The 13,134-nt window shown below is 45.2% G+C and overlaps 1 protein-coding gene across 2 annotated transcripts in view; it reads right to left on the reverse strand.

Annotated features, from left to right (window-relative positions):
• NDST2 (N-deacetylase/N-sulfotransferase (heparan glucosaminyl) 2) overlaps positions 1 to 11,830 on the reverse strand; it is a 24,821-nt gene extending 12,991 nt beyond the window's left edge. For both annotated transcript variants that reach the window (XM_009888777.1, XM_009888776.1), the window contains exons 1-5: positions 10,590 to 11,830; positions 3,139 to 3,226; positions 2,779 to 2,933; positions 1,102 to 1,287; positions 561 to 689 (exon numbers count right to left, since the gene is read on the reverse strand). In XM_009888777.1, the coding sequence (XP_009887079.1) occupies positions 561 to 689; positions 1,102 to 1,287; positions 2,779 to 2,933; positions 3,139 to 3,226; positions 10,590 to 11,582 (1,551 nt within the window). In that variant the 5' untranslated portion in view covers positions 11,583 to 11,830. The remainder of the gene's footprint in view (positions 1 to 560; positions 690 to 1,101; positions 1,288 to 2,778; positions 2,934 to 3,138; positions 3,227 to 10,589) is intronic.
• Positions 11,831 to 13,134: the final 1,304 nt, after the last annotated feature.

Here is a 13,134-nt window from a genome sequence, read left to right on the forward strand (position 1 = left end):
AGAGAAACACCTGTGTCAGACCCAGATCTCCCAAAAATGCCTAACAGTGACAGCTACATCACAAAAAAAGTATGCAGAAATTGGTTCAAGTGTATACACATTGAAAGAAAGGGGAGAACACTCCATAACAAAAGCCCAGAGAAAGTAATTATTCTGAACAAAACTCATCAGTGAGCCAAAGTAGAAGCCAACAGGTGACAGATGTGCATGGAATGGAAGCAGCCGAGCCACATCTCCCTTCTGATTCTGCAGCAGCCTAGGTAACACCCATTCTGTGTCAGGCCATGCTCGGCATGTCACCCTGGCTAGTTTCTATCTGTGGAGTGTTGCACTTGCCAACATTCAATACTGATGCTTCCTGGGCAGCGTGTAAAGCAAGGCAGCATTAACTAGCAAGTACTTCCTTGGCCCTCTTTTTCACATCTCCTTAGCATCACACTGGAGATACCCACACCATGATGGCTGGTTATACTGAATCTCCCATAGGATATAGTCTTTTCTCACATCAGGCGCATAAGCTAAGACACCCGTACACTGATTCCCCTTTCAGATGAGCTTACTGGATTCAGGAGCACCGTCAGGAAGAGTTCACCACCACGAATGCTCTTGTCCAACTCCTTTGAGCCACCGGGGTATTCATTATAGAAGATAGTGTGAGTAAAAAGACCACATGTCTGTCGAGGCAGAACCTGGCGATATCAGAGAAAAGCAAAGTTAGGTAAGAGGCAAAGTCAGCAGAACCTACACATGAACGTATCAAAGTAGCACTCTGTGGATCAATACACAAAGAGTAAGGGGCATGAGCGACATGGGTTCAGAGGACTCTTTTGATATTCCTCCCAAACATTTACTCATCGCAGTGCAACCAGGTCAGCGGGATCTCAGTTTGGTCTTGTTGTGATTGGTTTTGCCCTCCGTTCAGTACTGACCTCTGAACTGTACTGAGAAACACAGAGACTGGCTTTAGCCAAGTTCGTCCTCTTTGCTTGACTTAACAATTTTGGCAACACTGACGGTATTAAGATTAGTATCTCTGATGCAGGTCACTAGGGACTGTCCCTTGGGCAGGAAAGTGGGGTCTGCTTGCCCAGCTGTGCTCACCATGATTCCATTATGGATGAATCCACGCCGGTACCGGGCAGGCCGTAGGTGTGGGTATTCCTCTGTGCTTGTTACTTGGATGCTCCAAACAGATTTCCATGCCTCATAGAGTTGCGTGTGGACAGGATAAACCCCAGAATGATGGGGGGCTACAGCATAACCCAAGTCTGTGGGAATTCCATGCTCCTGGAAGCAGAATATGCAGCTCAATCATTCAATATTCAACTATTATCCTTAATAATGATCACATTTAGCAATTGACTCCAAGTTGGAGCATGGTGACCAAGTAACATGAAAACTCTTCAGACTGGGAAACCTGAAATACTGCTTGTACTTCTCATTTTATTTATCTCTACAATTATAAGGGTGATTCGATATCAACAAGGATGTTCAGCATTGGTAACAGCTGCTGTAATAACGGTCTTGTAGCTTGCAGGTGTGACAAATCAGATTAATTCACAAGCCTCAGGTCAGGTGCCTTGGTTACTACAAACTAATCAATGCTGTTAAGTGACACATCTCACTCCCACAATGCCTAGATCTCAGTCACTAGAGGAGGAGAACAAAATTTCCTTAACTGATACAGAAGAAAGATGACGACTGGGATCTGTCTTGTCTCTACCAAATCAAAGAAAAGCAGACATGAAGCAAGAGACTGTTGAGGGTGAAGATATGGGGCCTGGAGCTATACTAAAATGACAGGAAATATTTGAATTTCATGGTTTTTAATTCCACTGTGTGGTTCTGGTAACAATATGAGTGATGACAACTCTGCCCTGGTGGTGTACAATAAAACCAGAGCCCCTAAATGAAGCAACAACCTTCTCCTTCCCAGTGCTAGCCTGTTTTATGTTAAATATGTGTAATTGTGTTCTGCGCTTTGTCTCTCTTTGCAAAAGACTCCACTGTTATTTAACCAGGAAAAGAAGGAGCCTAAATTGTTTCTATAATGCTGCAACTGTGCTCTGAATTCAAGATCATTCCTAATCTGTGTGTGTGTCATGGGAACACAAGACAGCAGCCCGCTATTCCCAAGGGGATTACCATCAAAAGAACCAAACTAGAGGTGAAGAGGTATTTCTTTTCAGAGAAACATGTACGCTACATTCAACTCTGGGCTGTAAGCATCAAGCAGACATTGTTCCAGCAATGCAGGATGTTCAAGGCTTCCCCCTCCTCTGCCAAAACGCAGGGCATTTTCCCTGGACTTCCTAGATAAGTAACTTCCTCCAGCATTGTCTGGGGAGCCCAGAAGTAGGGCTGTTAGCACACAGAGCATTCTACACTACCGAGCAGGTGACTTCCTTACAAAACCACAGTGAATAAGGATAGGAAAGGAAATGCTTTCTCACTGCCAGAGTTTGTAAGTTAATTCGATTTGGATGGCAACGCTACAAGTTCACACCTCAGCAAACAAGAGCCTTGGGATTTGCACCCTGGAACGTAGGGAGCTGCCTGGGGCCATGCAGGTGCCAGGAAGCACTTCCCGTGGCATGCGAACGGTGTTTCTTGCCTGAAGACAGCAGGAGCCATGCACCAATTTAAACTTTCAGAACTGCCCTTCTTAAATGCAGCTGAGTTACTAGACTAGTATTTGGGTTCAGCAGGGACTGAACACCTATTCCAAGAGAAGAATGTTTTCATACTGTAAAGGAAATAAACTGTGACACCTCTTACCACAGCAAACTGTTTGTTGAGCTTCATCTGCTCAGCCAGCACAGTGACATTGTGGAAAAGATGAGGCTGCATGTGACTCCACATATGAGGGAACCACCAGAATTCCTTCCTGTGTTTGAGCAGCATGTCATCCCCTTCATCTTCCTCATCTGTACCTACAGAGAGCAGAAAAGAAAGCACAAAAACAAAAGGCAGAAGAAGGGCTCAATATTTCAAAGCAGTGGCTAATCCCCTGCAATGCTGAGCCCTTCCAACAGAAAATCATGCTCTCGTTTTAACATGTTAAAACGTGTTACACACACACACACGAACATGGGGGCCGTACACATGCACTGGGATGAAAGGGTGCCAAGGGCTTACCTGTGTGGTAGAATTTCCCTGAGAAGCCCAGGTTGAAGGTGAAATTTGGGACTAAAGTTCTCAGCTTATTCTGGGTGCTCAGTAAAGCCTGTTTGAATGAAAGGAAAAAGAAACGTTCATATTCAGTTGCTGTGTAATGTTTCTCTGTGCTTTACTGGTGCCCAGTTCAGTCAGAAGAGGTATCACAGGGGATGGGGCTTCAGGCACTGTTGCCTGGGAAATGAAGCACAGTAGCCAAGTGCTCCACATACAGAGTCTTTACTTGAAGCAGTCCTGCTGTACTAAATGATGACACTTCAAATCCACAGTCAGATGACGCTGTACACTTCAACATGAAGGACCCAGACTGTCTGTGCTAAGGCAAAGGGACAATAAATCTCACTTCCATGCAACAGATCCCTTACTCTTTACAGGTCCAACCTCAACGCTCCCTTCCTCTCCCAGGGAGACTGGGACTTTGCTATTGAACCTCTGCCCTTTCTCTGGGCCTATGTGTTAATGAAAAGGAAGATGGGGCTGCACATGGTGCACAGTTGACGGAAGAGAAGTCAATAATACCGTGAAAAGTAACTAAGTGATCCAAAGGGAGGGGGCTTCTATTTAGATAGGAAAGGTGGATTTGCAGAACTACCCATGCAAGGAGTCCTGCCACAGCAGGGATGTATCCCTGGCTTTGTGCCCCTTGAAAGTGCCAAAATCCTTTTGTAGCAGGAAAGTTTCCTGGACTCTGGAAAGAAAACTTGGGGGAGCTGAGATTCACAGTCATGGCATCTCCTACAGGTTCTCTCTTGCTCACTTGTGCCTGTTTTAAATGTTCCAAGTAATTGGTATAGCCAAAGGGAAGGAGCCTTGTGCCATGAATCCCAGGGTCCAGCAGCAGACAAAGACAGCAGACAGCCTTGACAGAAAAAAAAAACCCAGAGGCTCAGTATGTCACAGACAAGTAAGAAAAAAATGAATTCCAATCAAATTTCTTCTACTGGAAAACAATAAAAAGAGAGAAGCCTCGAGATGCATGCTCTGCTGCCACCTGTGTGCTTTGGGAAAGTATCACTGGTGCAGCTCCCTATGGGAGAAGTTCTTAATCAAATAGGGACCTGGCAGGAGGGCTGTTCTCAGGTGACAGAGATGGCCCTTGCCTAGACAGTTATTTAGATTTTAATAGCTTTTCTAAGAAAGCAATGGATCAGTGGCTGCACCAAGGTTAAGGTGATGACCTTTCAACAGCAGACTTGGGCTAGATGCAAATACACAAACAACTTGGCACATAATACTGGGGAAAGCATACAGACCTTTCAAACTGCACAGGGGAGATGGGCAGATCTTTCTGTATCAGCTGCCCTCCCCCAGCACAAAAGAGCACTACAATGCTGCCTTCGTATGGCTCACGCTCTACAGGCATTGTCAGGCACACTGCTCCCTCAGTGGTGAAAGTGCACTCACAAATGCAGACTCACATTCAGCGGAGCAACCAGCCTTAACATCCTCATGAATCAGTGCGGTCACTAACATTTCAACACTGTGTTGACCAAACACTCACCATCACACTAATTTAAAAATGAAGACTTCTGTAATTTACTTTAATCACCCATCCACTACAAATGTACCTTGGAGCAAAGTTGCTGAGTGTTTTTATTCCCAAGGCAGGCAGCCCATCACCTCTCACACACGGCAAGGTGGGAAGACCAGACAAATTATTTCTGCAGCGCTGCAGACACTCAATGCTCTCTCTGAAGGAACCATGCTTTCAGACTTTTCCCTAGAGATGCACTTAATTGCCCGGTCCTCCTCCCCACAGCCACATAATAGTGACATCAAATCAGCCTGGGACAAATGTCAAAGATCCCAGCTTCTTCATGGCCCCATGCCTACCACATCCTTACCCCAGCCCCCACCCAAGAGTAATATTTTGAGAAACGTATGGCACGTGACATCTCCAGAAACTGTCACAAACATAAGCAGTGCTTTTAAAAGGTGTCATGCCAGCAGCACTGATGGCTGAAGTCTCCTTCGCTGCACAAGATCCAGAATAGGCAATGGGAGGTCAAGTTCCCCATACGTATCCCCGTGAGACACAGGGACGCATCCCATACATCACAGAGCAAAGATGAAGAGACGTACATATCTCTACAGAGAAGCACCTGTCTGCCCAGCTGGATGAGAATACCACATCAAATTTGGGACCAGCCCCTTGAACACATTGCTCAGTATCTTAGACAACAAAGTCCCACTTTCTTTTCTTGTCTCCACAGCTGTCCCAAGCCTCACCACTTCTCTCTACCGCCATGAAAGCTCGGGTAGGAAGGTGGAGGGAGGAAAGACAGCAACTAAGAGGCTTAGCATTCCTCTGCACTGAGGGAGATTTAAAGCCTGTCTGGGGTTTCCATGACAACACATCTGTCTGATGATAAATCCCAAAAAGCCCTGCTCCAGCAGGCAGCAATCCTTTGTGTCCAGGGAGGGTCCGGGGAGGAACCGTGGGGGCCCCAGAAATTCTGAGACTACGGAGCCCTATGGAGTCCTACTTTCTTGGCACGTTTATTGTTAATCGTGTGCCACCCCTCTGCTGATGCTGGGTCCTTTTCACAGCCACATCCATAAGGTGGCACGGCATATGTTTGAAGAAATGCCTTTCCCCTGGACAGCATAAAAGAGACTAAGTTGCCAAGTGAAATATTTGTTTCAACAAATTATGCATTCACTGCTCCCTAGCACACTACTTCAAAAAGGTCTGTAAGCTGTAGTAAGGTGAAACAATACAGATGTGGGAACGGGTCGGGAAAATGGCACTTCTCTCTGGTCTGACACCTCTGCGCTCTGTTTCTCTTTTATTAAGTGGGATGAATATGATAGTACTAATAATATCTTACAGGTGACTCAAGTGTCATTTCATTTATATCCATAACGTGCTCTGAGATTCTTAAATGAAAGGCAATCAGGAAATGCGGAGTAAGCTATCCATTAAGATATAAAATAGCCAGCCAGATGCAAACAGATCTGCATGTGCATATTTAAGAAATCTAGTTGCTCCCGTGGTTCAGAACAGAAGGCTAGCATTTTAGCTATCCCCCATCTCTAAAAAGCAAAGTTTCTTCCTCTAGAAAAATGCCCCTCCAACTCCTCCAAGTATGTCAGTTTTATATTTTCTAACTACCTTCCATTCCAAAAATCCTTCCAAGATGTAGCCAAGTCCACTAGCTAGCCAGAAAGGCCCCTTCCCCAGCTCAGCTCCCTGCTAGAAGCTCAGCAAGGCTCACCCCATGAAGGACAGACGGGGTCTCCAAGAGATTGCCAGCACTGGCCACCAGAACTCATAAGCCACATCAAGGCCAGACCCGCTTCATGCTTGTCACAGTCTATCAGAGAACATCCTCTGCAACTCACGACCTGTATTTTTGGGAGGCCTTTAGTACTTAATCGGGGCAGCCACGCTGCACGCCCAAGGGAGAGACATCTACATTCCAGTGCACAATGCAAAAAAGGTCTAAACTTCAGTCTGATGTTCATTGCCCATCACTTTAAGAAAGGCTTTTTTATAATCTCAAATGATGATAAATATTTACTTCTAAGCAAATGTCAGGGGAAAAAAGTTTAAAATTGTGCCTTTTGTTGCAACACATTAAAAACCTACATAATCTCACTGATGGATCTGCAAAGATTTACTCAACAGTCACTACAAGCTCTGGATGCCACCCAGTGAAAGGTAAAAACTCTCTCAATGGGGTTAAAATTCTAAGAGCGAGGAAGAAATCAGGGGAAGCCACAGCACCCTGACTGTACCCTCTTTTAGGTTGCTTCTTTAGGACCTAATCCTCTTCTAAGATGGCATGATGTCCTTGGCATTGCAGTAATACAGGGCTAAACTTGCATGCAAGTCTGCTTTTTTAGCTAAGAAATTATTAACTTCCAAAAGCGTTTGTAGAGATTTTAGCGGTTTCATGTAAACCCTAAATATTACCTTTCCTATCTCAGGTCCCTCTAAAAAGAGGCAAAAGAAAAGAGGGAAATAAGGTTGAGAGTCAGATGCTGGGAAGAGAGGATAGCACAGGTCTAGGAAAACAGCACATGGACAAATGAAGATAAACAGATGATAAAAAAAGGAGGAAGAAAGCAGAGTGCTTTGACAGCCTCTTCTCTAATGCTCCTGCAAAGCAAACTAGGAACGCGTTGCAGAAACACTTTTTTCATAGGAACTGCCCCTGTGGACACTGGGTAGCACATTCTCAAGAAGATTTTCTGCAGTTCTCTCACTGCCCAGCAGTAGCACTGGCACAGCTCAAAACAGCGCTGTCAAAAGAGAAAGCATTCCTGGTACCGGTATTTCTACCTCCCCTACAATGTCAGAATCGGAGTTAGAAACTGCTGAATATTTTCATTTCAGGTAAGATCATCCTCTGCAATTTAGAAAGGCAAGAGCTGGCTGACAGCCACCCTCACCATTCATAACCCAAATGAAATGACTGCCCTTGATTTTCACTTCGCTTGCTCTCAGACTTGCTAGCAATGATTGCTTGCTATTTATGCCCTCGTAGAGATTACCAGCAAAAGAGGCAAAACCTCATCTACTTAATCTTCTTTCACCATACCTAAAGACGACCAGGAAGGATCATAAAAGCCAGATCCTTTTGCATTAGAAATGTCTCATCTTTGTTGGTCAGTTCCATGGAGGTTCGGTAAATTCCAAGGATTATGATTTTAGAAGAGACTGAATGTGGAATAATCGAGAAGAGAAGGGATTCTCTGAGATTTTGTTTTGTTAATTACATGCAGCTCAAATCTCTGGTAAACTTTACAAGGGAAAAACATTTTCCCTGTGCAACTTCCAACTGTTTCACTTCAACTGAGGACTGCAAGCTCCTGCTGCAGCCCTTCAGTAGAAACAGGAACTCAAGGGTTATCATCTTTAAAGTAAAAGCAAGCACAATGCCTTTTTTTCTTTTTAAAGAAGAAAGCTGTTCAGCCCTCCTTTAAGCATCACAAAAACCATTTATCCTCTCACACAGGACATCTACCATGGGTATGCATTTGATCAAATTATATTCAGCACTTTCTTTTAATAGTAATTTTGTCTGGGAAGCTCTCTGAACGTGGACCTGCGTATGGCAAACAGGCTCACTGGGACAGCAGAGTCAATTTTATACCTTCACACAACATCCAATCTTCAAACCGCTACCCTGACGACTGTAATCTAAGCTTTAAGATAAGGAGCTGTGTGTTGAGATAACAGCCCTGAAACAGAGCTTTCATATAAAAGGCCAAAGGAAATGCCAGCTGTTCTGTCACTATTATATCCCCTTCTCTCCCCATGGGGAGGGGCTATCAACAAATCCATGTAGTTATTTCTCGCTTTTAAAAAATAAAAATTCATTAACCTCTCGTGGCTCTGCAATCAGACAGCTTCTTTTAAATGGATAAATCTGGGTTTTATCTGCTTTGCCCGAGATTCTCTGCTTACTGATCACAGATTATTCCTCCATTTCACCCTGTTAAAACCCAAACAAAGCATCTCTGGGAATTATCTTGTCTGGGTTTGTTTTTAACATCACTAGAGCAGCCTTTGTTTCCAAGAGCTTTGGCCACCTATCTCCTGTTTTCTCACACAGGTCTGTAACCTGCACAAACACTACAGAGGTGAGAATCTCTCCCAGTTTGGACTAGAGGGTGCAGGCAGGGCCTGCTTTGAACCAAGACAAGATTGTGATCCTTCAAAAAAAGCTTTCAGAGCATTTCGGCACCTCAAAACACAGGGACACTGAAGTGAAAAGAAGAAAATGTTAGCATTTTCTTTAAATAAGTACTATATTTTTCTACACCCGTCTGCTTGGAAACACTTTTTCTATACCTGTTTGCTTGGAGAGTTACGGTCAAAGGTGGCTCTAAAGAATTATTAAAGAATGACGCAAGTGAAATAAATAATGGCATGCAATCAGAGCTGCTTCAGGCATGCAGCTTCAAATGAACTGAAAAGATAAAGCTAGCTCCAAACAGAATGCAAGGGCTTCCTTTTCCCCAAGCTAAACTTGGGATCAGAAGCAGAACTTAAAATCTCAAAGACCTGAAAAAATGGAGATGAACTGAGATATGTCTTGCATGGATGCGTAAAACACGTAGAAAAGGTGGTAAGACTTGTAGTGAGGTGGAAGAGTGCTCTCGGGAACATGTAACAGATGAGGTTCAGTTCAGGTAAGGGGACACATGTACAATAGTATTTTGTTTTATACCTTTGCCTCAAATGTTCTGTCACCTTTGATGAAAGGTCAAAGGGTGCTTCACTTTGAAATTGTTTTGGAAAAATGCTAAGGCAGCTGGTACCATCATGGCTGGTACCATCATGGCTGGTACCCAGGGAACTCCATCCAGGACCTGGATGGAGGTGCTAAATGGGAAGCCAGAGTGAAAGGCCTGGGGCCTCATACCTCTGGGAACAACCTCAGCATAGCTGGAGAAACAAGCAATGCACCCGCCTCAATGGCTACAAACCAGAACTGATGGGGAAGGTACAAAGGCAAGCCCTTGGCTCCATGAGGCAGCATATGTACACATATCACAGACTTAGGAGAACACTTTATCACATACTTCCAAGGACAGAGAGATTTAGAAGGGGCACTTAGTTTCTTACCTTCTTCCTACTTGTTTTCTCGTTTGCCTGTCTTGCTTCCCTCTCTTTCACAAAATCTCTCTCTCTGTGCCTTTACATATCCTTTCCTAATAAGTCACTGTATTATTTAAGGAACTGCCAAGGAAAGCAAACCACAAAGATGGCACCTCTTTCCCAATCGTGAGGCCACAGAGACGGTTCTCATGAAGGCTTAGTCTGAGCATGTTTCCCTGGTGAATTTTTGGATATTTCCTTCCCAGGGATGGGGGTAGGATATGAAGGGTGTGTAATGAAGGGTGAGAGAAAACGTTTCTTTTCCCACTTTGGTTATGTCCTGAAAAGCTAGATGGCTGTAACAAAGACTATAGCAGTTGACACCTCATGGACTGGCCTAGTTTTGCAATATAATATATACCATTTACATATATCATCATAAATAATAAAATAACAAATACAGTTTTCTATTCTATTCTAATACAACTTGCCTTTTCCTTTTGAAAGGTAGAGTTTACAGCTACAAATAGTTTGACAGAGGAAATCTGCATAAACTTGTTCCCTATGTTAAAGAGGAGACAGAATAGACCACCACAGGCATCCTCCTCTTAAAATCAGAGAGGCCGGCTACAGGTCCCAGAATGAAAAATGCTCTATTTAACCTTCATCACAACCTGCAAACCTGTTCAGAGCATCACATACAGTGCCTCAGTAGCTTTACAGGCTACTTCTCTGTTTAAGATGAGAACAACTGCAGCAATCAATTCTTTCACTCAAATTAAATGCAACCTGGACTTTCCTGGCATACCGCACACACGAGGAATTTTTCTGGGGCCTGTAACTATTCTGGGGGTTTTACCTCTACGTCAGACACTTTCATGCGAGTGCCCTCTTTTCCCACAAATATATCATCGATGTCGACGAGAATATAGCGATCAAGCGTGAGACAGAGGCGCTTGCCAGTCAAGTAGGCAATGGCATCCACGAAAATGAGTTTATGCAGCCAAAAATTGAGGTTATTGCCAAAGAGAACCCGCTGGATCCCATCATGCAGACCCAGGTCCTGCACCACCGTGGCATGCAATGCTTTGTGGGTGGCCAGGTGAGGAATGGACTCAGAGGACTTCGTGCTGGCCAACAGCACTGGCTCGTAGGTGCTGTGGTTTGACTGGAACACAGTCCAGTCATCACCAGGCAGAGGACCCTGCTCTACCTCATTAGCCCGGGTGACGTAGAGCAGGGGAGCACTAGGGTTGATGTGATAGTCCCGCAGTCCCAAGTTGGAATGTAGGAAAAGGGGGAAACCCTTGAGCTGAGCACTGAGTAGGCTGTTCTCATTGGCTTTGAAAAAGCCTATAATCCCCACTCCATACTCTACACAGTATTTGTCCAGCAGCTCTCGGTTCCAAGCATCTAGGTTCACATATTTAAGGATGTTCTCATAGATAATAAGAGCGTAGCGTCCCCTGTCTTTGTCTGTCAGGGTGGGCATATCCCCTTTGCCAGGGGCGATCTCTGTCCTGTATTTAAATCGGCTAGATTCCAGGATGGCCACTATTTCCTGCCCCAGCTGGGAGTAAATGCTTTCCACAAACACTAGCACCACAGGATCTGTGCGTGAGGTGTCCACAGATTTCGTGAGCCTCCAGCTGGCTTGTGGCGGGATCAAGATGCGGTGCTGGTTGCTGCAGTCACTGAAGGGCAGGGGTGGTGGCTCCTTGATTTTGGGACTGTTAGTGACGTAGTAAGCCAGGATGCACATGGAGATCAGGCTGAACGCAATGAGCAGCAGGATCAATCTGTGGAGCTCCAGCTGTCGCACGTGCCGCACTACTTTCCACAACTGAATCATGGTGAGGCGGGCTGCCCACCCCCTCCTCACACGCTGCACCCACGTCGCTCTTGAAATCTCCAGTGCTGCCGTGGCAGTACCCAGCAGCAGCTCGCAAAAAAGAAAGAGCAGCTGCGGAGAGAGACAAAGCTAAAGCAAACAGCTACAAGGCTAGACTCCCAGGGATCTGCCATTTATCTCAAGTAACCATGGCCCTCAATTCCCATTGCTCTTTTGTGTGCTTCCTCCTGCTCCTCTCCTTTCACTCAGGAAAGTCTTTTGGAGGAGGGGGGGTTCCTGAATCTTGTCTCCAACAGCAAATCAGTCTGTCATCCTGTGCACAAGCAGTTTCAGCTCAGTCTTCCCAGGTGTCCTGTTTCTCATTGAGCTGTTTCGCATTCACATGATGGCACCTTCTTTTTGTATCCTGCAATTTAAAAAGAAAAAGTCAATTCTCAGTATGGATTCATGGTATTTAACGGGTTTCAGATGAAATGGCAGGATCAGCAGGTGCTAGGTGGGCAGCATCACTCGCCTGTCAGCAGGCAGACCTGTTCCCTGGGAAGTGACGCACACCATTTGTGCGGGAGCTTGGCAGAGCAATCATAACGACCTTTGGAAGAAAGGTCCTGACAGCGCACAGGGACTCAGCATTCACCTTGGGTGACATTCTCACACACTGCAGCAAACAGGGCCAGTGTACCTGGCCGTCCCCCACTCCGCTTTATGCCACTGAACAGAAAACTTGAACCCCTTTTATTCTAGCCTGTATTTCAAAATTAGCAAGAGGAGGAGAGAGCCCTCACACATTCTGTCTTGTCTTGTTCTCATACTAACCATGATGTATCCAAGTCCTTGCCGGTGACTTCCTAGGCCCTCAGGATATGGCTGTCCTGAGCCCAGCAGGATGCTTCAAATTCCCACCAGCTCTCTTGCTGCACAGCTCCCAATTTCCACGGTTCCCTCCCCTCTCTACGAGGCTGCCCCACTTGTCCTGGGAACTCATGTTCTTCCAGGGCTCTCAAAACTTGGCTCTAGAGAGGCATCATCCCTCAGGCATCATAGAGCCAAGGGGCACAGGCTGCCCACGCACTGCACACTTAATTGCTGCCAATTGATTCAGTGGCAGTTGGAGAGGGAACATCTCCTGAAACCTTCCTCACCTTCCCTCATATACCACTGAAGAGGATGAAGCCAGTTTTAAATCACCAACAGCATGACATGAATTTGGGTTGGTCTCAAATACGTGAAAGTTTCTTGTTACGAAGCTCTCTCACCTCCCGCTTTGTGTTTATGACAGCAGATTATTTCACCATATGTTGTTATTTTTCCAGAATAAAATGCTCAACAAAGCCAACAAACAGCAAGCCATCTAAAACATAAACACCAGGGAAAGTAACTAAATTGTTCTTTGGTTTAAAAATAAAATAAAATCCCTGTGTAGTTTTCTCTCCCTTACAAGAAGTGTGACTTACCTACAGCAACAACACCCAGGTGTGCATTACTTGGGATACAGGCACATTTTTGGGGAACATCTACTGCCCCTCCCAGCACAGCGCAAGAATGAATGCCA

This window comes from Charadrius vociferus, unplaced genomic scaffold (assembly GCF_000708025.1).
Source record: "Charadrius vociferus isolate BGI_N301 unplaced genomic scaffold, ASM70802v2 scaffold436, whole genome shotgun sequence".
Lineage (NCBI taxonomy): Eukaryota > Metazoa > Chordata > Aves > Charadriiformes > Charadriidae > Charadrius > Charadrius vociferus.